Here is a 26,318-nt window from a genome sequence, read left to right on the forward strand (position 1 = left end):
TGAAGACAATCGATGCTATCCCGAGGGATAACTGCACATGCGCATTGTCCTCTGGGAAAGACAGAGACACAATGACCCGAGGCACAAAAAATTAACCAACAACAGAACAGGGCTTACCTAATACTAATAAGAATACCTACCAAGTAATAAGAAGATTTATATATTTTCTAAAAGTAAAAACACCTCTATTTATCATACAAGTTAAGGTACTTCATTAAAGAATAATTATAGAAACAATAGGGTTAAAAGAACAGAGTAGGTACTTAAAAGTAACATGAGAAAATTATTAGGTATTTGAATTATAGTAGGTATTTTATAACACCTAATCCATATTTTATAAGCTTTACGTAATGCATAGTATACGAGAAATCGTACAAAAGTTATTACTCTTATTATTATAGTAGTAGTTAAAAGACACAAGCACAACTTAATTTACACTACCAACCAAAATTAATTTAATTATGTAAAGACATGCTTGGGCATAATATTACTCTCTATGGCTGCCACCCATGACCCAAGTAAAAAGTGACGTCGTCTTATAAATTACTGAATTAGATTTATAACGAATCAATGTGGTATGTCATAAAATAAACATTTCATGTCCTAAATTTCCTAAGAGCGTTAAGATATTTAATATAGTAGTGTAATGGCATGTATAGGTTAATGTGCATTTAATTGTGTGTGAGCGTGGGTCGCAAGCCGGCGAGTGCAGGGCGTGGAGCGCAGCGCAGGGCGGCGGCGCAAGCGTGGGGCGGGCGGCGCGCGTGGAGCGCGGCAGTGGCCTCCGCCATGACGGCCGGCTCGCGCGCCGCCCTGCTCGCTCTCGGCCTGCTTGCGGCTTTATACTCAGGTATATTACTATACCCCGTGTTTAAATAAGTGATGTTATCTATCGTTCATTGGTTTACTTTATATTACTAGCGTCAATCATGAAAAATATCCCAGCTGATAGAATAGAGATCAAGAATTGAGATTCCCAGCATCCATACGAAGTTTATTAAAATATTTGAATATTAATTACAATCTAAATTTTAATTAACATCCATACTTGATTAAATGCTGTAATGTAATGAATAAATGCGTTTAAAACAGGACGTAGGTACTTAATTAAAACGTGAATAAGGTTTTCAGCTGTTTTATCTCAACTATTATCCTTATTGATCTGTCATTGCCGCAGCATCACATAGAAACTCGGCAAAGTGGATCAAATATATTGACACTAGGTGGCACTATTTCAGAAAATATGAATAAACTTAGTTTTATTTGCGTACATTTAACAACTTTATACCAAAATATTTTTCATAGCATCATACTATTTTATAATATGATATAGTACTTAGCGATGTCAAAACTGTATACTTATCTTGTTAAATCTTAACCATATCAATCATTTAACATACAGGATGGTGTTCAGAAGACGAAGAAAGGCTGGTCCGGGACCTCTTCCGAGGATACAACAAACTTATTCGTCCGGTGCAGAACATGACCCAGAAAGTCGACGTGAGATTTGGTCTAGCCTTCGTCCAATTGATCAATGTTGTACGTATATTTTGATATGATAGAAGTAACAATTAAGCATGCAGTTCAATTTCAAGAGGTCATTTCATTTATTTTTTGAGAATTCTACCCCTAATACATCCTACATTCATTGCTACCCTTGAGGACAATGTTCTAAACGGATTTTTTCAATAAATATCCTTCATATTAAAACGCAGCAGCGCTCCGCTATTACTATGTTACAAATAGAAGGTTCTCGAAGACTTTGACGAACACTTTAAAGCAATAAGACTAAGTATTCATTGTAAACATAATGCAACTGTTTTTTACATCTTTTTCTTTAATTTTCCTTTACAGAACGAAAAGAATCAGATCATGAAGTCAAACGTGTGGCTTCGGCTGGTTTGGATGGACTATCAGCTGATGTGGGACGAGGCTGACTACGGCGGCATAGGGGTGCTGCGACTGCCGCCCGACAAGGTGTGGAAACCGGATATTGTGCTTTTCAACAAGTAAGTATTGTACATCATTGATTATTAAAGTTACCTTCCTTGAACACGTGGCGGAGCGGTCATGATAACGGACTGACATACAGTGGGTTCCAGGTACAATCTCCAGCAAAACAAATAGGTATATAAAATTTAAATGAATTTAATGATGAATTTAGAATTCTATTCAGAGTCCCAGACCCTGTTTGTGTATTCCTCCTTGTGTGTGTCCATTACATATCGATACAGGGAATCCTAATGTGGGGCAGTCAGTGTAGAAAGCGTCTTAAGGTCTATATGTAAACGGCTATATCATATATGAAATGTCTACTTAAGTACCTACAGATCCATTGTAACATTTAATGACCAAAACAATAAGTACCTAAACTCTCAGACAATTTTAATTTAAATCTGATTCTACAGACGTTCACATAGATAATCTATTTCTATTATAAATGGCAATGACAAAAAATCCTAAAGATAAACAAAATGTACTCATGTCTTATTCTATCTTGAACCATTTACGACAAAGTTATAAACAAGAATTACGATATACTACGTTATTTATTATTTACAGCGCCGACGGCAATTACGAAGTACGATACAAATCTAACGTTTTAATTTATCCAAATGGCGAAGTTTTATGGGTTCCACCGGCTATCTATCAGGTAAAAAAATAAGAAACTAATTTATTTTTCTCTTGCAGAAAGAGTATGAGAGAGTACGAGCAGATAGAATTATTAGATAACAGTTAACTTCGTTCTAACGCGCCAGGTTTTTCTGTTCTGACTTTTTTATAATTTGGGCTCGTTCCAAGAGATTGGCTGTCGACGTGCATCACCCTGAATTAGTAAATAATTAACTATGATGTTATATAAATTAATACTTATTAACATGGTTATATAAAATAATTTATTATGTTCACAGAGTTCATGCACTATTGACGTCACGTACTTTCCCTTTGATCAACAAACTTGCATCATGAAATTTGGTTCTTGGACATTTAATGGCGATCAAGTGTCTCTTGCTTTGTACAACAACAAGAACTTCGTAGACCTCTCTGATTATTGGAAATCTGGTACATGGGACATAATCGAAGTACCAGCGTATCTGAACATCTATGAAGGAAATCACCCCACGGAGACCGATATCACCTTTTACATTATAATAAGAAGGAAAACTTTATTCTACACTGTCAACTTAATCTTACCCACCGTACTTATTTCATTCCTTTGCGTTCTTGTATTCTATTTGCCTGCTGAAGCTGGGGAAAAGGTAAGTAAAAACAAGGTTTCATAATATGACAAATTATAATGTACATTCTAGCGAAACTTCTTATACCTGCAGGTCAAGCATTGGTAATCAAAACTTTTGTTCCACAAAGTTGTTTAACTAACTTAGGGAATTGATCAACGACTCCTTTAATCGGGAATCAGAAACATTTGTATATTATGGTACCAAAGTATCGATATTTTCTCAAATTATTATAAAATCTAATCTCTTTATTACAGGTCACATTAGGTATTAGCATTTTGCTGTCACTGGTCGTGTTTCTGCTACTCGTGTCGAAGATCTTGCCACCGACCTCTCTTGTGCTGCCTCTTATCGCCAAATACCTCTTGTTTACATTTATTATGAACACAGTCAGTATCCTCGTAACAGTGATCATCATCAACTGGAATTTCCGAGGCCCTAGAACCCACAGGTACTTTATAATATTTTCGTAATGAATCGAAACCAAAAACTTATCCTATAAATTCAAGTAATCAATATTACTTTTTTTTTCTTTTTTTTATAATATAAGAGTAGCAGACGAGCATGCAGTCCACCTGATGGTAAGTGGCTACTGCCGCCCATGGACATCTGTAATCAACCCCAGATAGGATTAGATATTCCTACCTGAGGTCGACCACAGATGCGCCGCTACCCCTGAGGACTAAGCTGGAACGCCTCGGAAAAGTCTGTCTCCCTTACCACACCCTTCAAACCGGAACACAGCAGCGCTTAACACTGCTGTTATTAGGTAGAAATAGGTGTGGCGGTGGTGCCGCCGGAGTCGAACCACAAAGGGTTCTACCACCTTCAAACTTCACTTTTCACTTGTAATTTTAAGTATTTAAGTTTTCGATCAATGTTGATCTAAAATTTAAGTAAATAACTTAAACATTGATGTCATTTTTACAGAATGCCTCTTTGGATCCGGAGTGTATTCCTCCACTACTTGCCAACGTTTCTTTTAATGCGTCGCCCTCGCAAGACTCGTCTGCGCTGGATGATGGAGATGCCGGGAATGGGCGCGCCGCCCCACGCGGCCGCCCCACATGACTTGCCCAAGCCTAACATCAGGTAATCAGAATATTATCGATACATTACAACTCCTCTCTTACTTTCAAAATGAACTAAATTTACTGACTCAACAGTGCCATCGGTATGGAACATAGCAAAATGGAGGCTATGGAAGCAATGGAGCTTTCGAATCTGCATCATCCGAATTGCAAAATAAGCCGAGCGGCTGGCGGTGGTGAGGTGGGGGCCCTGGGAGGTCTCGGGGGACTCGGCAGTCTTGGACTGGGAGAGAGACGGGAATCAGAAAGCTCCGACTCTCTCCTTCTTTCTCCCGAAGCGGCCAAAGCTACAGAAGCTGTGGAATTTATTGCAGAACATTTGCGAAATGAAGATCTTTACATACAGGTATAATAATTCAATTCACTATTAAATTATTTCATACTAATATCTCAAAATATGAAATTTACTTTATTTGAAAGCAAGTGCGATTTTGTTCATATATAATGGGTTTAGGCAATGGTGTCGATTATATTTCTATTTCAGTGTACGTTGGGGTTTATGTACATATTGTATGTTTAATAAAAATATAAGTAATAATTTTATTTACACTGTTAAAAGGTACGTGTATTTTTTCTCATATTGCAGACTCGCGAAGACTGGAAGTATGTAGCCATGGTGATTGATAGACTACAGCTCTACATATTTTTCATAGTGACCACAGCTGGCACCGTTGGAATTTTAATGGACGCTCCCCACATATTTGAATACGTAGATCAAGATCGCATCATTGAAATTTATAGAGGAAAATAAAAAACAAAAACATAGGAACCTTTTTAACCAAGATTAACACGTTAGATACTAAGGAAAATGAAATCAAAATGGTAGAATCGCTTGTGCTCGAAATGAGTTAGCGACAAAATCATTCGTGTACGATAAACATAATTTGCACACATTAATTTCATTTCAATACACATGCATACAAGAAGTAGCACTTAAAGTTTAAATTTAATTAGAATAAACAGCATTATTTATTATAATAGGGCTGTCACAAAACAGTTTGTAGTGTAGATGAGCATGTACGTAACATGTTTCAAGAAATATAGTTATCGCCAAACTTCATGGCCGCTTGAGGATTTCCATGTTAAACTACCACCTTCGACGTAAATTTATATACGCAGTACATGTAATAAAATATGCATTTTATGCGTTCCAGTGAAAGTGTGTGATTACTGGCCGACTTAAGGAGTGACAAGATAGGTCGGCTTCAGGTAGAAACACTCTTCTAGATGGAATTGGGTAAAGATGTCTATAGGCGGCAGGATCCACAGGATCAACAATACACCATGGACCTGTTTAAAGCTTTAAAGCGGTCATAAACTTTGGCACAAATTATAGTTAATAAATAAAATAGGATATTACAATGGCTGTGTTCGGTAATAAAAGCACGATATGTAATATTTAATTACCTACCTAATTGATATAAGTTTGTATTTTGACAACAATGTAATCGTAGAGAAATATTCAATATCTACCTAATGTAAATAGTTGATAAAAATATGTATACCTAAAGTTATTGATGAAATATTATTTATTTTCCTTTGTAAAACATTGTCATTTGTTCATTTCTTATTTCTATACGTTTTAAGTAATTTTAACTTATTAATCTTAAGTATTTTAGGCCCGGAATATTAATTCGCTAATTTAATGTCATGTCCTTTTTATCGAAATAGAGAAATTTCGGAATAAAAATTATCTAATAACTGAAAATGTTATAATTTCCACATTATCGATATGCATCGATATATAGGCAAATGAGTAAGTATATTATATACTGTACCTATCTACAATATAGGTCTTGGAACAATCGTAAGTTTCTAAAACAAGGCATTCGGCCCGACAAATAACATCTAATCATAATTGATCGGATTATAGTCTGTAGATTGTTTATGATGTAGAAATAATAATTTGAAGTTGTTGAGCTTATTGTCTACTAGACATTTTTTAAATATTAATTAACACCCAGGCGAGATACTGCACCTACATCCGAAATTTCCAATATTCAATATCGTTATTTTTAATTTTAATTGACACTCCATTTGAAAATAATTTAAACTAAGGAACTTGGAAAACATTATTTCAACTCAACTTTTATTTGCATCGGTATATTTTAATTACATATTTTCTAAGGTACTAATAAATAATAAAACGAATTTATTCTAATAACTTTGTTTCATTTCTTTTCATTATTAAGTCATCATAAAAACCGATAGCTTATTATGCCGCGAAATACGGTGGCTACAACGTTAATACGTAAATAACTATCCCATACAATATGCTTATAATGTAACTATGCGCACTTTTTTAATTTTGCATTCTTGTTATGACCTCCAAATGTAGGTTGGGCTTTTACAAGCGATTTTCAAACATATCATACTTCAGAATCACCAAAAGTATATTGCGTGGTCTTGAAGTTCGTAATGATACTGAATCGCAGTGTTTATATGTTTGTTACTGAACACAACTTCATTATTGCAATGTTTCAAAGAAAAAATAGGATCCTCCTTGTACGTATGTCACACATAACACAGTATCCAGTGTTACTTTTTACCCTAACATTAAATTACTCTATATAACCTAACCTACTTAATAATGCAGTGCATCAAATAATATTATTTGTTACAGTACATGAGTCCTGAAGGTGGTAGAACCCTTTGTGGTTCGACTCCGGCGGCACCACCGCCACACCTATTTCTACCTAATAACAGCAGTGTTAGGCGCTGCTGTGTTCCGGTTTGAAGGGTGTGGTAAGGGAGATAGACTTTTCCGAGGCGTTCCAGCTTAGTCCTCAGGGGTAGCGGCGCATCTGTGGCCGACCTCAGGTAGGAATATCTAATCCTATCTGGGGTTGATTACAGATGTCCATGGGCGGCAGTAGCCACTTACCATCAGGTGGACTGCATGCTCGTCTGCTACTCTCATATTATAAAAAAAAAAAAAAAGTCTAGAGTACAATAAAACTGCATTATTTTATTATTGTTCTATTTTATTGCAAAGTCCATAAAATAAATATACTTTGGCAACATAAAAGAAAACATAGCTTTCAAAAATATTATACAATGGTGCTCACTGTTAATCGTTATACTTATTTAAAATGCAATATCTGATTTCGAGTTATATTTTACTACTAGTGGGATTACTAGCATTGAATTCTAGGAAGTCTTTGAGCAATGTAGTACGCCTCTTCTCTGCTATATCCATTTGATTTTCTAATTCACCACGATCGGTGGTTTCCGCTCTTTCGACTTTCCACGAAAGATTCTCAATCTCAGCTTCTAATTGAGCCTGAAAGAAAAATTGCATAATGCATCATGGTACATTATTAACAATAAACAGGACACGAAACCCCAGGGTTTGTAAGGAAAGAGATAAAGTTTAAAAAATAAGTTTAAACAAAACCATTGACACTTTATATGGCGTTTAAGTATTCGCTTTTTCTAACGAAACATTCTTGATAAGTAGATATTGTAAGCCAATTTTGTGTAATTCAATTTAATGACAGACCTAAATAAAACAGCCTCTAGTGTACAACTAAGGAACACCTCAAATAAGTATTAACAAACACTGGTGCACTGCAGAAATAGGTAAAAACGTGTTTTTGCATTTGAACCACAAAAAGTTCCATAAATGTTATAGATTCTTAACTTATTTATAACAAAAATTATGGTGGAGTAGACTATTAATAAGACTATCACACTGTAGATATAAAGTTATATGACAATTATGTGATAATACTGATAATATTAAATTACCTGCTGATATTCGAAAAGTTCTTTTCTAGGGCCATTCTCCATGTAATAAGCATATGGGTAAGTGTACTGTAGAGTATATCTACAGCGCTTGAGAAGTCTGGCAGCATCCCAAAGGTACTGCCAATCAATCCAAGTACCTTCACCCGCCATTACCTGCAATATAATAAAATATTTTTTCAAATATATATTTATATACAGGTCATTATTATAACTAGACATCGGATTACATGCAATTGCATATTTGCATATGCAAATGCATATAATGCCACTTTTTTGGCGTTATTGCATATTTTAGTACTTTTTTCATTGATAGCGCAGATATCAGTAGTTATATGTTATTCGGCGTATTGTTTTTATGGTATATAACTGTAAGATTACCATTGGGTGATGCCCATTTTATATAATTTCCTGTCCAATAAGTAAACAGTAGTAGTCAAAGTACCCTAATACGTATGTCGTTGTCATAACATATCCAAACATACCATAAATTTTACATTAATATTACGATCACTCACAAAATACTAAAAGTTTAGATGACAATGACCTTGATTTTTCAGGAATTCGGAAAAGATATTTTTTTTATAAATATATAGGTACATTTTTTCAACTTTTCCATTATGTTCATTGTTTTCAGACATTAATAAAAAAAAGATTACCCTGGAAATGCAAATACCCTTAAAAAATCTTACCTTGGATACTCTATATCAATTTGTGTAAATAAACGTAAGATTTAATAATAAATAGTAATTTGATATTGCATATTTCGTCCTTTTAGTGTATATTTCGCCCTTTTTCAGTGCATATTTGCATGCATATTTCGGCATTTTGATAGTGCATATAATCCGATGTTTAATTATACCTTTTTTTATTATATAGGAGTAGCATACGAGCATACAGCCCACCAGATTGTAAGTGGCTACTGCCGCCCATGGACATCCGTAATCAACACCAGATACGCGCCGCTACCCTAAGGACAAAGCTGGAATTCCTCGGCTAAGTATGTCTCACTTACCACACCCTTCAAACCAGAACACAGCAGCGCATAAAACTGCTGTTATGAGGTAGAAATAGGTGTAGCGGTGATGCCGCCGAAGTCAAAGTGCAAAGGGTTCTAACACCTTCAAAGCCTTCAGATCATTAGTTATTTGTTCATTAATTTTTATAAAACTTGTTAATCTGCCTATCAAGGAATTAAGTTGGTGATTAAGTGGTTTCATTTAACTAGGTTTGTTAGATTGGTAATTAAGTCGTTAGAAATATTTTGCTTCAACTACAAATACAAAGGTATATTTATTTGTATGGATCCAAGATTACCTTTTGATTTATACGACTTTTTTGATTTGCGAGAGTTTGTTCCTCCAACTTCAGAGATCGAGCGTGATTTTCCCACCTTTCGTAGTAATGCAAGTATTTTTTTAAAGCTTCTCTTGCCTGTAAATAAAAATAATAATTTTATAATATTATTTCAGCAGAAAGTGTACAAAAATGACTGAACCGAATTTATACAGCACCTTTCACTAAATGATAAGGAATAAAGATGTACTAGTTTTAAGGTAACACTGTCACAAAAAATAGCTAAAAATCGTAACTTAATGACCTGAGCGTGCTGACTGTCGGTAGACAAATTCGGGTCCTCCTTGTAGCGACTGCACTCATAGTACTCGGAGCCGTGGCACTTCCAGTCGCCGAGGCAAACCCAACAGAAGTCGTGACGACACGCGCCACATTGCATATGGTTGCAACCACCATTCTTCTCTATACAGATCTGACATTTCGGACAATCCTGAAACCATAATAACATATGTACTATGTCATGCCATAATTCTATATATTTTTTTTAATATATGTGGTATGAAAGACTTAGTATTAGAAACATTTTCTACCAATCAATCTTTAGGCTTAAGCAGAACTTTTAGATTTATATTGATTTGATTATTGAATTTTGAATTTTTTGCACCAGTGATTGAACAAATTAATTTTATATAGAAAATAGCTGGTTCAGAAAATAAATATATTTCTTACTTATACATATTAAATTATATTTTTTCCAAATTTAATCTATTTAAATTGCTTTCCACCAGTATGTTTTAATGCATCTGTTACCGTATCTGAGTAATCTAGGAAATAGTGTAATTTCCTCATCAACACTGACTGAGTGGGATTCTAAATATAATTCATTTGTTTTCCTTATTACCTTCGTATGTGCACTAATATAGTTGGCAGTTTCAGAATCATCAGCGCATTTAGTTAGCCAGCGACGTATGGTATAACAGTCAGTTGGAGCATGATGAGGAGCTCCACAAGAGAAACATGTCAGTGATTCACAACCATGGCATTCCACACGACGTGCCCCTTCACGGGTGAATGCTTGAAATATCCACTGAAATATATAAAGTTATAATTTTTTTAAATATATTGACATTAACACTAGTAACAGAAAATATGTAAAAATAACATTACATGCAACTATTACTATACAAATATTTATATTTAAAACAGCAATCATTAATTCTTTATTTCCTCAGAACCTCACAGAAAATTAACACTAAGATTCTTTAAAATCCTGTAGAATAAACATTGTTACACAAATGAAATTGATATTTTTTATTGTATATCTCTACCATAATTCACTAGTCGTTATAATCCATCTTGTAGTTAATGTAAAAATGTTACTCCTCTTATAGGAAAAAGGGTCTAGGCTAGTCTTTTTTCCTTTACATATTATAGGACGAGCAAATGAGCACGCGCTATACCCAATGATGTGTGGCAAGTGCCTCTCATAGACATCCATAAAAAATAACCAGATAGAACCGGAGTGCACTCTGAGGTGATGGTGGTGAACATAAGGACTGAGTTAAATGCCTCTCATAAGTGTGTCTGTAATACAATGACCAAGTGCACATTGGTACACTTCTCATCTTTCAGGCACAATGTTTCCTCACAATATTTTGCTTCAATATTAACAAAACTGATAATAAATTTGTACATAAAAAATAAAATAGTTTTTTTACCTGACAATTAGGACCAGGACAAAATCGTAGTTGAGGGTGAGATGTCACATGATCCTTAAACATGAATTGCTGATAGCGCTCACGTAAAGTAGGCTTAGCAACATGAGACAGAACAAAGTCCTCAGGAGCCCTCACTTCACAGTCTTGAGCCATACACTGAATTGTATTAGATACACCTAAACAAAAGAATATATGAGTAATATGTTTTAGTGTTACTATAGTAGTAAGAAATGTTAGTATTAAATTTCAAATAGATACGAAAAGCAAAAAAAAATCTGATACCTTGCATGATTTGTACTTCAAAGTGCATTCCCCAACAATCATTGCAGAAGTAGTGCCCACAGGCCAGAGCACTGTATGTTTGCATGGGTGGCGTGTTGGCGCACACAGCACACACCGTACGACTGGAGCCCACCTGCACTGTTGGTAAGCGTGGTTTCACGCGACTAAACACCAAGACCTCGTTAGCATTCTCCTTGTACTTATTTATAATCTCTTGAGCATTCCATTCATAAGCGTGTAACATTACCTGCAAACGAAATTTTTAAGTGTCATCACAAATATAAATCAATAATTAAGACTAAAATCGTACAAAAATAACAAAAATACAAACTTTAGCGAGTGAAGGCGTAATTTGAAGGCTATTGCTGAGCAGCTCGATCGATTCATTCAGTAACTTCTCCACCTCTTCTACTTTCAAACACGAATACAAAAAGTACTCTGGATCAGATTTACTCCGATCCACTTGCTCCATATCGCAATCATCTTGTTCTCCGTAGTAATCATAGTCGTCACCGTCGTTGTCCGAATATTCCATATCAGATTCCGCAGACATTTTGTTGAATGTCCGGGTGGTAAGAGTACTTATTTGGTTAACAACAAGAACAGACGAAATCCCCCGAAAAATTGAAAACAAAATCGATCTCGTAACACAACATCCCAACGAAAAAAGGAAAGAATTTTCCCCACTTTCCTATCACGATTTCATTTGAATTGATGTGAAAGAAGAAATCGCTATTTATTTATTGTTTTGTCAGTCTGTCTTTGTAAACGTTTTTTTTTTATATTAATGGCCCTAGATTCCATCTTATCGGCCGATTTTTTTAAATACTTAATTAATCAACTTTTGTAACCTTAATTTATACACAATTAGAAATAGATACTCTCTATTTATAAAAGCAATCAGAAATTTAAAGAGAACTGAATCTGAAAATTGAAATTTATTAAAATATCCTTGCCAAAATATAATTTACTTTATTCTGTCATTGTCAAATTGTCAAGTCTGTTATTAACGTCAAAGCCTAAAGGTCACCTTGGCTTGGTGAAGTTCACCTTCCTGGCGTTTGAATTGTTACAAATTTTGAAAATTCATTTTGGTGCGTAGAAAGTTCTTAAATAGAAATATTTTTGTTGATGCCTTCTATAAGTGGTCATAATGCTTAGTAAATAAATGTATGATTATTGGTTAACAATATCATTTATAATTTGTTGTTTAAAATTTGTAGGTGATAGATAACAATTAAGCGGTGAAGATGGATGGGTCGACGTCACAAAGGTTTATAGAACGAGGGTCCCATAAGGGGAAAGGCCTCGCGGTCTTCACCAGCGGTGGAGACTCCCAGGGTATGAATGCTGCGGTCCGGTCGGTAGTGCGAATGGGCATTTACTTGGGATGTAAAGTTTACTTCATCCGTGAAGGATACCAGGGAATGGTGGATGGTGGTGATAACATTGAAGAAGCCAACTGGTCCTCTGTCAGTTCCATTATTCACAAGGGTGGTACCATCATTGGTTCTGCAAGATGTATGGACTTTATGTAAGTAATCTATCAATTTAAAACTATTTATTTCAGCTGAATTAGGAGAAAACTACTATTTATATTATTATTTTGTAGTATGACATCATTATTTTATTATAATTATAATTGTGTATGAATTATGTTTTGAAGAAATATTTCTTTTATATTTTTTCAATTTTATTAAATGTATAAATGCATGGTTGTACGGAATATTCCTTGCCATTGGCTTATAATTTATTGCATTCAGAAATAAATTTGAGACCTTGCTCAGATAGTTTTGGCACATATGTTTATTAAATTTCTGCTTCTTATTTTTTTAATGATTTCTTTTAATTTTATTTTTAAGCACCAATAGAAATTATTTAACATCAGGAAATATTTCAATCTGTAAGTACTTAAACAGATTTAATTATATTAAATGAAAAATTACAGCAAGCGTGAAGGACGTTTGAAGGCTGCCTACAATCTGGTAACCCGTGGCATCACCAACTTGGTTGTTATTGGAGGTGATGGATCCCTGACTGGTGCCAATCTCTTCCGTCAAGAGTGGTCCAGCTTACTTGATGAATTACTCGAAAACAATAAGATCACAAAGGACCAAAGAGAAAAATATAAATATCTGCATATTGCTGGAATGGTATTTATTTTTTTTATATAATCTTTCTCTTATAATTTCATTTTATGTATTATTTTATTTTTATAATACATCATAAGTGATCTTTTTAGTATTAAATTTTAAATTATATAACAAATGGATAGTTTTATGACTTAGTACTTTTACTATTCATTGATGAAATTCATTTACCAGTTTTCTAATACCTATCATTTTGATAAAGCATCATAGATGACAAAAAATATGTAATTTATTGGTCACCAAAAAATTTTGTAAAATACTACACAATCTTACCTAAGTTGATCTCAGAAGCAACGCTACCTCTGAGTATTACGTTGGAAAACTTGTATGTGAAATATAGGCTATATCAATTATAATGAATATGCACTCAGTGGCACGGAATTTTGGCCAAACTTATGATATGCGATAACAAATCTTTAAGTGTGTCTAACTTTGTTCTTATTGTATAAGCGGATAGAAATAATGTTTATGTTAATTCTAAGAGGGTAATTAACTAAGTTGAAGTGCATTTTGGTTTGGGTTCTGATGTTTAGTTGAACCATGTCATTTATCGACAAACACTGTGTTTTAAATTGTGTTCTGGAATTTGCAAGTGTGAAGTAGTCAAAGTTCTTTGATTTATTGTGATAAATAAACATCTAAAGGTGCCTTAGGATCCATGAAAATGCCTTCGTCACTAAAACAGGTATCACAAGCAGTGGCATTAGTCGAAAAAGAGATGACCCAACGTAAAGCGGCTACTATCCTTAACATACCACGTTCTTCAATGCAATATGCACTAAAACGGTACCAAGAGACCGGCCGCTGCACACGCAGACCAGGTACTGGCGGTGTACGTTGCACATCACCACCTAAGCTTCTCACACAGCATAGAGCAGCTCGACTTTAATTTGACCGCGAACATGCTCACTGGTTTCATGAACAATGGGCTAGGGTTTTAGTTTTAGGGTTCAAGGGGTTGGTGTCCAAACATTGCAGTGGCCAGTTCGCGACCCTGATTTAAACCCAATAGAGTACATTTGGGATAAGCTAAAAACGACAATTAAAGCAGCATCGAACCCGCCACAAACCTTTCGCCAGCTTCGAGATGCTGCTCTGACTACCTGGCGCGATTTATCGCAAGTAGACATCAAAAATATCATCCAAAACATGCTAGACCGATTGCAGGCGGTCATAAGGGCTTGAGGAGGAAACACACAACATTAAAAAGTCAACATGTTATCAAAGACCAAACAGTTTTTAATTGCTAGTGGTCAAAACTGCAGTGTTTAATTTTGTGTAAATGTGACTTTGCACTTGAACTTAATTATAAACTTTAAAAAAACATTATTTATGTGTAAAAATGATTAAAGAAGTTAATAGGACAGCAATAAAAATTGGCCTAAACTTGCAGTGTGAACTAAAAAAAACTAAAGTTATCACAAATGTTACACTTGGCCAAGTTTTTGTGCCGGTGAGTGCATTATCATCCCTGCAAACCAAGACAACAGCTTGAGAACTGTTGCCAAATATAGTTATATAAGAAAGGTATTATATATAGGTATTTTTATAAGCATAATTTTTAGGTGGGGTCCATCGACAATGACTTCTGTGGTACTGACATGACAATAGGAACTGACTCAGCTTTGCACCGCATCATTGAAGCCATTGATGCCATTGTCAGCACAGCATACTCCCATCAAAGAACATTTATTATGGAGGTTATGGGCAGACATTGTGGGTAAGGTGGACAAGTATATAGAAAATATTTATAATTATGAAGAGCCCTTTGATTTATTGACTAATTTAGTATGCTAATGTAAATAAATATTAATATTATTGGAATTTGTTATGTATAATTAATTATAGTTGGTTGTGCCCAACCCAAGTTTTTGTAATGTACACTATATTTCCTTATGACAACTGTTCGATTGTTATGTTTAAGTACCAAAATAATTTGTGTTTGTCATATTTCTCTGAAACAATGTGTAGCCAATATAAATGGATATTCACATTGTTTTTATAAATGATGGATTGAAATAAGAATATTACTGTGATGTAGGTAGTCAATTAGAAATAACAGAAGTTTATTGCTGTAGATATCTCGCTCTGGTCACAGCATTGTCATCAGAAGCCGATTTTGTCTTTGTCCCCGAGGCGCCGCCTTCACCTGATTGGAAAGATAAACTTTGCGATAAGTTAGAACAGGCAAGCGATATTTTGTCATATCTTGCCCTTCACCACCTTGTGATTTCCTACTATACTTCAATAGATATCCCTTGCAATTCTAAGTTCCCTTTTAGTTTTCTTGCAGTTTACACCGCCCTCTGTACGGACGCTACTTATAGTTTTATTTGCGAAGACCCAGCGCCTCTCAATTGGGATAAAAAGATGTGTGCAAAAATTGCTGAGGCAAGAAATTAATAAATTATTTTTATGCACTGGGAGCAGGATCACTTATTTAACAATCATCCTCATTTTGTAATTGGCGGATTCAATTGGCTATTTTTATTAAAATATATGTATTATCACAGTATTCAAAATTGTTGTCAATCCATTACTTAATTTCCTATAATCATTGTTGTGATGGGTGGGTAAAAATGTTGGGTGTCATTTGCATGGTCCATTATGGTCGGGCTGCTTGTTGCAGTTATCTGGCATTAGTGGCCGCTCTGGCGAGCGAAGCAGACCAAGTATTCATTCCCGAGGACCCTGTTCCCAATAATTGGGTTGAAAAGCTTTGCAAACGATTGCAGCAGGTACGCTGGCTTAATTGAGTGGCACTGTACACTTATACTTATAACACACAATAACGCATACTATTGGCACAATTTAATTATTGTCTGTTATGTAATGTCTGTAAATTTTATTATTGTCTGTGTCTGTTTATGAATTTTCAGAGCCACTAGTTTGCCATTAACTTCAATTAACACTTGAAATTTATCTTGATCAATTGCTTCGAGACTCGTGTATAAATTTGTTTAATTGCTTTGCTTCAATTGTGTGTTGTTGGTGTATGTACTTCGTATATAAAAGTACATAATGGATATGGTATTCACTACATTTACACAATTATATTTTACTTCTAAATTATACGCACAATGTACCTAATATATATTACTTGACACTGTACTTAGTATTTACAACAATTAAGATAATACCTTCAGGTAATGTCTCCCAATAATCCATATAATATTGCATGATACAGTTCTCTCCTATGTCAATTGCTAAACTCAACTATTAGGAGAACCTAATTGCTAATTGCATGTTTTCGTAAAACGTAACCGCGCTTACGCACGGAAACTTCTGCAGCGGTCCCGCCCGCCATTATTTCGTTACTATGGGTAAGCGGCCTTGTAGTTTGTAATATTTACAGTTTTTACTCTACTGTAATCATTTTTTCCACTTCTAAGAATATTTTTAAACTATAGAAAAATATTTTACTCTAGCATAATTTTTCGAATATATGAATTTGTAGTAGATATTGAAAGTACTGTATAATATGCATTTCCTACATTTTTGACAAGATTTATTTAATATGGTATTTATATATAGGAAAGGAAGTCGGGTCAACGTCTGAATATTATTATCGTTGCGGAGGGTGCTATCGACCGCGAAGGAAAACCGATTACCGCCGAGCTGGTGAAGAAAGTGGTAGTGGACAACTTGCAGCAAGACACGCGCATCACTGTACTCGGTCACGTACAGCGTGGTGGCTCGCCGTCCGCGTTTGATAGAATATTGGTAAGACCTTAAATAACTTTCAATATTAATTTAAGTATTTTGTATTGGAAAACATGAATTACCTTACATTTATTACATATTCAAAAAGTCTTTAGCCCGTCATTACTTGTCTTCAAATTTACCACAAAGATTTTTTATTGTGTATTTAGATGTAAAAGAATGCCGGGCCACTTTTAGGATGTCCTCCTGTTGATTCTTGAAAATCGATTTGAATGTAACTCTCATAAGACTACATTGTATAGAATATAAGAAAATAAGGAGTACTTTAACTCTTGGCAGAAAAGTAAAACTATACACTTATATAATACTTTGTGCAGGGTTGTCGTATGGGCGCGGAGGCGGTGATGGCGCTGATGGAGGCGACGCCGGAGACGGAGCCGTGCGTGGTGACGCTGGACGGCAACCAGGCCGTGCGCCTGCCGCTCATGGAGTGCGTGCGACGGACCAAGGCTGTCGGTCAGGTGACGTCTTTTGTTTTACAAAGAAGCGTGCAGTCCATCTGATGGTGACAAGGTCAATGATCAATGACGCCACTGCTGCCAATGAACATTCGTCATCAATTCCAAATAGAATTGAATTCGTTCCTTAGTTCGGATTAAAACACACCCTTTTACAAGATCAAACAGAAAAACAGCAGCAATTACCTCGCCTGTATTAAGACTAACTACTACTACTTATTAGTGTGAATGAGATAAGTAGGGCTTTTTCACTGCCAAAAAATAGGTATGATATGGTTAAAAATTAATATATGTTGAATAAATCATATAAGTGTGCAAGTATGTGTTAATATTATAATGTTTACAGGCTATGGCAGACAAGAACTGGGATCTTGCAGTGCAGCTGCGTGGGCGTAGCTTTGCACGAAATTTGGAAACTTACAAAATGTTGACCCGCCTTAAGCCCCCTAAGGAAGCTTTCGACGAATCTGGAAAACCATCGGTGAGTGCATTCGTTTCTTAACACATACTTCTACAGTCACTGATCACGAAGCTATAATTACAAATATTGCTACAGTTTCTATCTAAATCTAGTATCAGATAAAAAAATAAAATTTCGCAACATACACGTGATCGACGGGCAACTACTTAAAAACGATAATATTTATAGAAACATAGTATTTCTATTATAAAATATACTTATTAAGTTAGAAAATAAAATATCAACATTTTTACGCTCAAATCTCGCCCACTTATCGATAAAATCACCGTTCAGAAGTTTCACTTGAATATAATGAATATAAAATCTACATATAAAGGAGGGCCTCACCCTAGCGGTGATGCACGTGGGCGCACCCGCGTGCGGTATGAACGCGGCCGTGCGCTCCTTCGTGCGGAACTGCATCTACCGCGGCGACACCGTGCTCGGCATACACGACGGCATGGAGGGCTTCATCAGCGGGAACATCGTTAAGATGGAATGGTAACTATACTATAAACCTAAAGTATATAATTGTGCTAATTAGTGCTAAGTAATTGTGCTTTATTCGCGGCTTTACTGGCGAGACCACAGGTTTTTATCTACCTCTGGAGAATGTTACTTTTTTTCGTGATTAAAAGTACCATATGGCCTTTTGTGAAACCCTGACAACGTATTTATAAAATTTCATGACAGTCGGCTATGTAGTTAAGGTGTGAGAGTTTAGCAAGTAAGCAAAAAAACAAGCAAACAAAATTACATTCGCATTTATAATATTTCTAGGGATTTACACCACCATTTGTGTGCCTGTGAATCAATTTCCCGTTGTTTAGATTAGCTTTTAAATTCTACTGACCTTCAATAATCTAAAGAACGTAGTTAATCATACGCAGATCACCCGCAATTAGTTCCACGTGTTCAAGAGCTAAAAACAGTTCTATTAATATATTTCACGATTCGTATCAATGAGTTACGCTATTTGCACCTTAATATTTACCTTCTTAAAGTTTTATTGCATTCAAGTAGGAATATATTGTAATAGTATACGATATGAATTCTTGTTATTTACAAAAAAAATGTCTTGAAATTGTCTTGATTGTGGGTGAAGGTCTGACGTAACTGGATGGGTGGGTCAGGGCGGTGCGTTCCTGGGAACAAAGCGTACTCTACCCGGGGACAAGAAAGGCGAAATCGCCGCTCGCATCAAACAATTTAACATTCAAGGTCTGCTGATTATCGGAGGATTTGAGGTAAGCGTAAAAAAATGACAATTAAAAAAAGTTAGTTACTAATTTCTTTGTTATTTGCGTTCATCTGTACAAATATAATATAATAATATATTGAGGAGCGAAATACGGACAATCTTTTGCTTTTATCACAATCGTTTACATTGTTTGTACTGTGTTTTTTTACAGTGTAAGTAGATTATAGCTTAATTACCATTTTAGTCGTCCCATTGCTATTAACACTTAGGTCTAGAAACGACAAATAGGGGGCTATTTGTCGTTTCTAGACCTAAGTGTTAATGCTTAAAGAAATTATATTTTTTTGCTGCACTTGGCCATGGTCAGGTAAGGCTTATATAGCGCAGTAGATAAAAAGATAGTATAGTAAAACTTATAGTAACTTATATTAACCTGATGATAGCTGTTGAGGACAAGATTTTTATAATATTAGGGATTTTTGTAACATTACATTTAATTTTTTTCCACGAAGGCATACCAAGCGGCATTGGAGATCTACGACGCACGCGCGCAGTTCCCGGAGTTCTGCCTGCCGCTAGTGGTGGTGCCGTCCACCATCAGCAACAACGTGCCCGGCACCGACTTCTCGCTCGGCGCCGACACCGCACTTAACGAGATCACTGAGATTTGTGATCGCATCCGCCAATCTGCGCAGGTAATTTATTTTTAACACGCTTTTTTAATTCACTGCATCAATCATTCAATTTAACACCATCAAATAATAAAGAGATAATAAACATAACAAGACTGTAATCATGTAATGTAGTCACATCTCGTACTGTTACTGATGATGATGTTTTCTATGATTTTTAAAGAAAAGCATATATAACAACATAAACACAAACACAATGTGTAAAAGTTTATAATATGATGACATTTATATATTCCGTCTGCCTAATGTTATTAAATTCTTCCAGGGAACCAAACGACGTGTGTTCATAATTGAGACTATGGGTGGATTCTGTGGATATCTAGCTACTTTAGCAGGTATGAATGCAATTTTAGTAAAGTACTTTATTAATATACCAAGTATTATACCTATAAATTGTGACAAACGAATTCTTAATACATATATATGTGGCAAATATGTTCAAATATTATTACTTAATCAGAACAAGTGCAATAAATTTAAGCGAATCTATCTATCTATCCATTTCATTAGTTCTTTCTGTTCTACACGTAAATACATCACAGGTCTGGCCGGCGGTGCGGACGCGGCCTACATCTACGAAGAGAAGTTCTCCATCAAGGACCTGCAGCAAGACGTGTACCACATCGCGTCCAAGATGACGGGTGGCATCCAGCGAGGCCTCATCCTGCGGAACGAGAAGGCCAATGACAACTATAACACTGAATTCATCTACCGTCTCTACTCTGAAGAGGGCAAGGGACTGTTCACTGCCAGGATGAATGTGTTGGGTATGTAGGCATTTTGTATGACAAGCAGCAACCTACGCGGCCACCGTCACACTTCTAATCTAATTGTGTCCATCTCAATCTTTTGCCCCGTTTTGTTTGTTACTAAAAGGTCAATTTAATCGAGTCACTCAAGGGTAGCAACAAGTTTGTATTCAGTTCTAGATAAATCAGACACACAGGTTAACAAACGGTTATAGGGTTACAGATATCTGTGATTAATTAACACTGAATATTTAAATATATACAGGGTGAATTTTTAAAACGGGCCTTCAGGGCCAAATCCGAAACTATAAGGATTAGCGAAAAATGCTGAAAGGAGTTACGAGGCCGATTTCGATAAAAACTAAAACTGCATCATTTATTTTTTAAAATATTTTTTTCCTTAGCCGGGAATCGAACGAGTTCATTTTGAAAAAAAAATACACCTCTATATTATTCCACTATCTGATAGTGTCGCTTACAAGGATCAAATTCTGGGAAGTAATGTTATGTGACAAATTAAAGGAAAAGGAAAATTTTGAAGAAAATACGTATTTTTCCTTACATTGGAGTACTAATCCTTAAGGATTAATATGCCAATGTATGGATGATATACATAACAAATGATTTATGTATAATTCTTTAGAAACAGACATAAGTCATACCATTGAAGAATTTGTTGGTTAATCAACTAATTATTCGATGTTATGACTATGACATACAGCTTAGTATGAGAGAGTAATAGTTTGGCAAATAAGTTACCGCCGTTTTTATATTAAAATCATATAATATTAAAATCTTTAAATATTAAAATCTTATTGTTTGTTGTTTACAACTTCGTTTCAACGTTAAATATGATTTTCTATATCTCTTTTTTTAGTAATCACTCGGATTTGAATCTAAAAAGTAATTCTCGCAAATTGTCAACATTACATCTGTATTAAACGAAACTCCGCCCATAGCAAGTAAATCTATTTTAATGGTCCTAAAAATAACCTTAGCTAAGTCGGACATAAAAATATAAATTATTGGGATACAAAACGTCCATTTCGAATGATTAGAAACATTGAGCCAAAAAAAATGTTAATACACGAAATGTTTAAATTGATGAATGGCGGGAACTTAACTGCCAAATTAATATGAAAAAATATGTATTTTCTTAAAATTGAGGCTTTTCCTTTAGTTTGTCATTTATCATTACTTTCCAGATTTTGATCCTTATAAGCAACACTATCAGATAGTGGAATAATATAGAGGGTGCATTTTTTTTTCAAAATGAACTCGTTCGATTCCCGGCTAGGGAAATAGTTATTTTAAAAAAGTAATGATGCAGTTTTAGTTTTTATCAAAATCGGCCTCGTAACTCCTTTCAGCATTTTTCGCTAATCCTTATAGTTTCGGATTTGGCCCTGAAGGCCCGTTTTAAAAATTCACCCTGTATAATACAAGGATATAATTATTATCTTCTATAGCAACACACTTCTCTTTATTATTCCAGGTCATATGCAGCAAGGTGGATCGCCGACACCGTTCGACCGCAACATGGGCACAAAGATGGCGGCTAAATGTCTGCACTGGCTCGTTGAAGCCATCCAGAAGGGCCCGGCCAACGGGCCCGATACTGCATGCTTGTTAGGTGTAGTCAAACGCCAGTATAAGTTTACCCCACTAGAGGAGCTCAAGGCTCAGACTAACTTCGCGTAAGTAATTTTTTACCCGACTGCCAAGGAAGGGTTATGTTTTTCGCGCACATCTTGTATGTTTGTCTTTCTTTATTTGATCCGACCTAACAAACGGCTGGATGAATTTCGACAATTAATGTGTCATTATATTCGTTTCAATGACCCGAGTGTTCTTAGATGGGTGTTAGAAGAAAAAAATCAAAATGGCGGCTTTTTGGCACGAAATACGAACATATTTAAAAAAAATATTAACCGAACCTATCGAATAGGGTATCAAATGAAAGTAAATTAAACGGAGATTATAAAAACATATTTGTATATATATAAAATAGCAAGGTGACTGACTGACTGACAAACTAAATGAATTTTTTCATTATTCAGAAATCAACGTACAGCCAAAACCGCTCAATTTAGAGTTCTGAAAATTTTCACATAGGTTCGCTATATAGAGTAAATAAGTACTAAGAAAGGCCTTTTGCAAAATTCTACCCCTAAAAGGGTAAAATAGGGGATGTCAGTTTTTTTTTAATTGTTTATTTTTGAAGCAACTACTATAAAATTTAGTATTTGACTCTCTGGATAGGAATAAGTACACACCTATTTATCCCCTTCCGAAAAATCAACCCCGTAGAAGATAAAATAAGGGTTAAAAGTTCATTTGCACAACCGTCAATTTTGAAGCAATCACTAGGAATTTTGTATCTGGCTTGCTGGATAAAAATAATGTAATTCTACCCCTAACGACGCAAAATAATGACTGGAACTTTGTATTACTGAAGTTATATATTTTATAGAGCGTAAATGGTGGACTTTTTGCGAAATAGTAACACATTTTAAAAAAAGTTAACCAAACCTATTGAGTAGGGTATCAAAATAAAGGAAATTAAAATGAGACACATACATTACACAATATATACATGTACAACACGTCGAGATGACTGTCTGACTAAATGAGTATGTTGCTGTGCCAGAGATCAACCCAAAGGAAAACCGCGTGCTGTAATTTTACACATAGGACCTTTATATAGTGTAAATGAGCACTACGAGGATAAAATAGGATAACATTGTTTGAACATCTTTTGATTTTGAAGCAGATACCTATGCTGAAACTTTGTATTTGGCTTTTTGGGTAAAAATAATGAAACGCCTATTTCACTGGTTTTGGAAATTCTACTACTTTTTAGTGCAGTCGGGTTTTTGATTTTTTAATTAATTCACTTGTTGTTGCTAGTGTTCGGACATTTCAATGTTTCGAATATAATGTATTATTTAAAAAATAGTTTAATCCAAACGATTTATTTCATTGATTTTTTTTATAATATAGGCGTAGCAGACGAGCATGCAGTCCACCTGATGGTAAGTGGCTACTGCCGCCCATGGACATCTGTAATCAACCCCAGATAGAATTAGATATTCCTACCTGAGGTCGGCCACAGATGCGCCGCTACCCCTGAGGACTAAGCTGGAACGCCTCGGAAAAGTCTGTCTCCCTTACTACATCCTTCAAAACGGAAAACAGCAGCGCCTAACACCGCTGTTATTACATAATAACATAATGCAAGATATTCCTTTTGAGTTACTAAGAGGCAATTTAAGATCATTAAGGACTTGTTTAAGATATATTTAAAAATTCGTTTATTTATTAATAATAATCGGTGGTATCTAAACATTGTTTCTTATTTTTGCAGACAAAGAATACCAAAGCAGCAATGGTGGATGAAACTGCGTCCGCTGCTTAGGATTCTGGCCAAGCACGACTCCACATATGAAGAGGAGGGCATGTACATGACCGTGGAGCAAGGAGAGATTGACTCTGAGAATGTCATCTAAATGTTTTTTAATAATCTGTGAATTAGTAGATCTTTCTAGCTTTTTGGGTCTGTCTCGATGTAAATCGCTCTTAGGCGAAACAGGAGAATGACCGACACGCACGAGATACACACGTATTCCAGGTCAACAAAAAGCCTCTTATTTAAGGTCGATGATAAAAAACTTCACGCTACATCTTACGGCTGAAATAGAAACGTCTAATTTTGCCTTCAACCCCTAACACCAGTAGCTTTACAAGACAGAACTAGGGATGAACTTAAAACAGTTCTACAGCCTTGAATTGTTGTCGTAAGAAAGCGACTTATGTATAAACGTGGGGTCATTCGTACACAACATCGCGAGTGTCGGTCGCCTACTCCCGAATGCTGGCTTTTTCTGTACTGCGATTGCATGTATGGGCGTTTAGCATTTCTAGAAAAAATGTACTACTAAAGTATTATGGTTGACATTATATTGGAATGTTTAATCAAGAGATTAATTTTATATAATTAGATATGTATATGCATACTCGAGTATGTTAACTTTTTAATCAAAAGGTAATCATGAGAATTCTTGGAGTTTATTTAATAAAAATCTTTTCAATTATATTGCAAAAATATATTAATATATATTTTATATGGTTTAATTATACACAAATTTTAGATAATTTTATAAGTTCCTTACGAAATCATGTCTTCATAGTGTATATGATTTAATTTTACTTAAATGTTTTTTGTTATCTGTAATAAAGAGCTACCAAAAACATTCTAAGTGTAAATATGTTCTAGTTCTCTTATAAGGATACTTTTCATAATCATTATAATATTTATTTTTTGTTTATATTTACATTTCATAAAGTATCGTAGAGAGTCACAATAGTTGGATGTTCTCTATTATTGTAATACAATGTTTATAGCGTATAATAGCTTATAGCTTATAGTATAATAGCTTATAGCGCATAGCAACATATATTTAGTAATGTGAAGTATTTTTAGTGGGCAGCTTTAAGTGTGATGAGTTCACGAATCTAATATCTCAAGCGAAAACAGCATGATATTCCTAGCGAATTAATAGAACTAACAATATATAAAAACGTATAAATTACTCATTTTACGAAAACCTAGCTTACAAAATATTTCATTCACAAATAGCTATTTGTGAATGAAATATTGTTATTTTGATTTTCTCATTATTAGCTCACACGCTAAAAAAATGTTTACATATATAAGTCAGTAGAAGCAAACTTCTAGAAGCAAAATACAAAAAGGAGATTTTCAAATTTCATTAAAGTGCTACAGAAAATCACAAAATGTTTATAACATCTACCTCATAGTACATTAACTATGTTTGATTTTCTCTTTTTTGGAATGTTATAAAGATGCTGCCATAATTATACATATTGGAATATGACACGTAATTTTGTATTATAAAACATACATACAACATACTATGATATTTTGTTTCATGGAAATATTTTTCACAAGTAACAAAATGTCTCATCGTGTTTGTTTTGATGTGCCTAAGTTAACATCAATAAACTTGCTACTTACTTACATATTTTTTTATTTCCCCTGTTACAGTACATATAATTATTTAATTACTATTGATACTGTAAGGTATAGTAACACACCAATTATACAATTATAATTATTACATAATTTCAACCTTATTTGATTCACCTTCGTCCGTGTGTGTGTTGTTTCCCGCCATAATCTCCTTTATTTTTCTTTTTAAAGATGAATACCACGCCATGGCCTATTAAATTAGCATTATTTTTGGAGTGTATATGTCGACTTTTCATATCAATAACGATGAATAAAGTTTAAGTTAAGTATCACAATCGATCAAAAATCGATTTCTGGGAAATTAAAAAAAGACCACTTATTAATTAAGAATATCAAAATTATTAGTAAAAACTACTAATCTATGGTAAAAACAGTATTTCTAGTAATGTATAAAATACATTAACTTTTAACTTTCTTTACACATTGTTATATAGGAAACAGCCTGTAGCTCGATACGAG

At 34.7% G+C, this 26,318-nt stretch overlaps 3 protein-coding genes across 6 annotated transcripts; 2 read left to right on the plus strand and 1 right to left on the minus strand.

Annotated features, from left to right (window-relative positions):
- Positions 1-707: 707 nt before the first annotated feature.
- Positions 708-6,472, plus strand: nAChRbeta1 (nicotinic acetylcholine receptor beta1). Of its 2 annotated transcripts, none has more exons than XM_073087293.1 (9): positions 708-850; positions 1,403-1,539; positions 1,855-2,009; positions 2,563-2,653; positions 2,913-3,260; positions 3,497-3,690; positions 4,170-4,331; positions 4,406-4,676; positions 4,917-6,472. In XM_073087293.1, the coding sequence occupies exons 1-9, from the start codon at positions 790-792 to the stop codon at positions 5,079-5,081; spliced, it is 1,584 nt and encodes a 527-aa protein (XP_072943394.1). In that variant the 5' UTR covers positions 708-789; the 3' UTR covers positions 5,082-6,472. The 2 variants fall into 2 exon arrangements, with proteins under 2 accessions (XP_072943394.1, XP_072943404.1); XM_073087303.1 differs by having other exon boundaries at positions 4,427-4,676.
- Positions 6,473-7,293: 821 nt separating this feature from the next.
- On the minus strand, positions 7,294-12,147 carry ari-2 (E3 ubiquitin-protein ligase ari-2). Its single transcript, XM_073087315.1, has 8 exons — positions 11,705-12,147; positions 11,374-11,620; positions 11,092-11,267; positions 10,275-10,460; positions 9,678-9,863; positions 9,395-9,511; positions 8,081-8,233; positions 7,294-7,613 (listed from the first exon to the last, which is right to left on the minus strand). Exons 1-8 carry the CDS (start codon positions 11,924-11,926, stop codon positions 7,443-7,445), a joined length of 1,458 nt encoding a protein of 485 aa, XP_072943416.1. The 5' UTR covers positions 11,927-12,147; the 3' UTR covers positions 7,294-7,442.
- A 213-nt stretch (positions 12,148-12,360) lies between these two features.
- Positions 12,361-24,546, plus strand: Pfk (ATP-dependent 6-phosphofructokinase). Of its 3 annotated transcripts, none has more exons than XM_073087250.1 (15): positions 12,361-12,467; positions 12,597-12,907; positions 13,322-13,526; positions 15,089-15,243; positions 15,602-15,710; positions 17,058-17,246; positions 17,564-17,707; positions 18,051-18,185; positions 18,502-18,665; positions 19,270-19,411; positions 19,878-20,060; positions 20,323-20,392; positions 20,600-20,824; positions 22,302-22,503; positions 24,174-24,546. In XM_073087250.1, the coding sequence occupies exons 2-15, from the start codon at positions 12,624-12,626 to the stop codon at positions 24,313-24,315; spliced, it is 2,349 nt and encodes a 782-aa protein (XP_072943351.1). In that variant the 5' UTR covers positions 12,361-12,467; positions 12,597-12,623; the 3' UTR covers positions 24,316-24,546. The 3 variants fall into 3 exon arrangements, with proteins under 3 accessions (XP_072943351.1, XP_072943359.1, XP_072943348.1); XM_073087258.1 differs by lacking the exon at positions 15,602-15,710 and adding an exon at positions 15,806-15,914; XM_073087247.1 differs by lacking the exon at positions 15,602-15,710 and adding an exon at positions 16,153-16,261.
- Positions 24,547-26,318: the final 1,772 nt, after the last annotated feature.

This window comes from Epargyreus clarus, unplaced genomic scaffold, assembly GCF_041222505.1.
Source record: "Epargyreus clarus isolate Ecla_fem2 unplaced genomic scaffold, WU_Ecla_fem_2.2 ptg000003l, whole genome shotgun sequence".
Taxonomy (NCBI): Eukaryota; Metazoa; Arthropoda; class Insecta; order Lepidoptera; family Hesperiidae; genus Epargyreus; species Epargyreus clarus.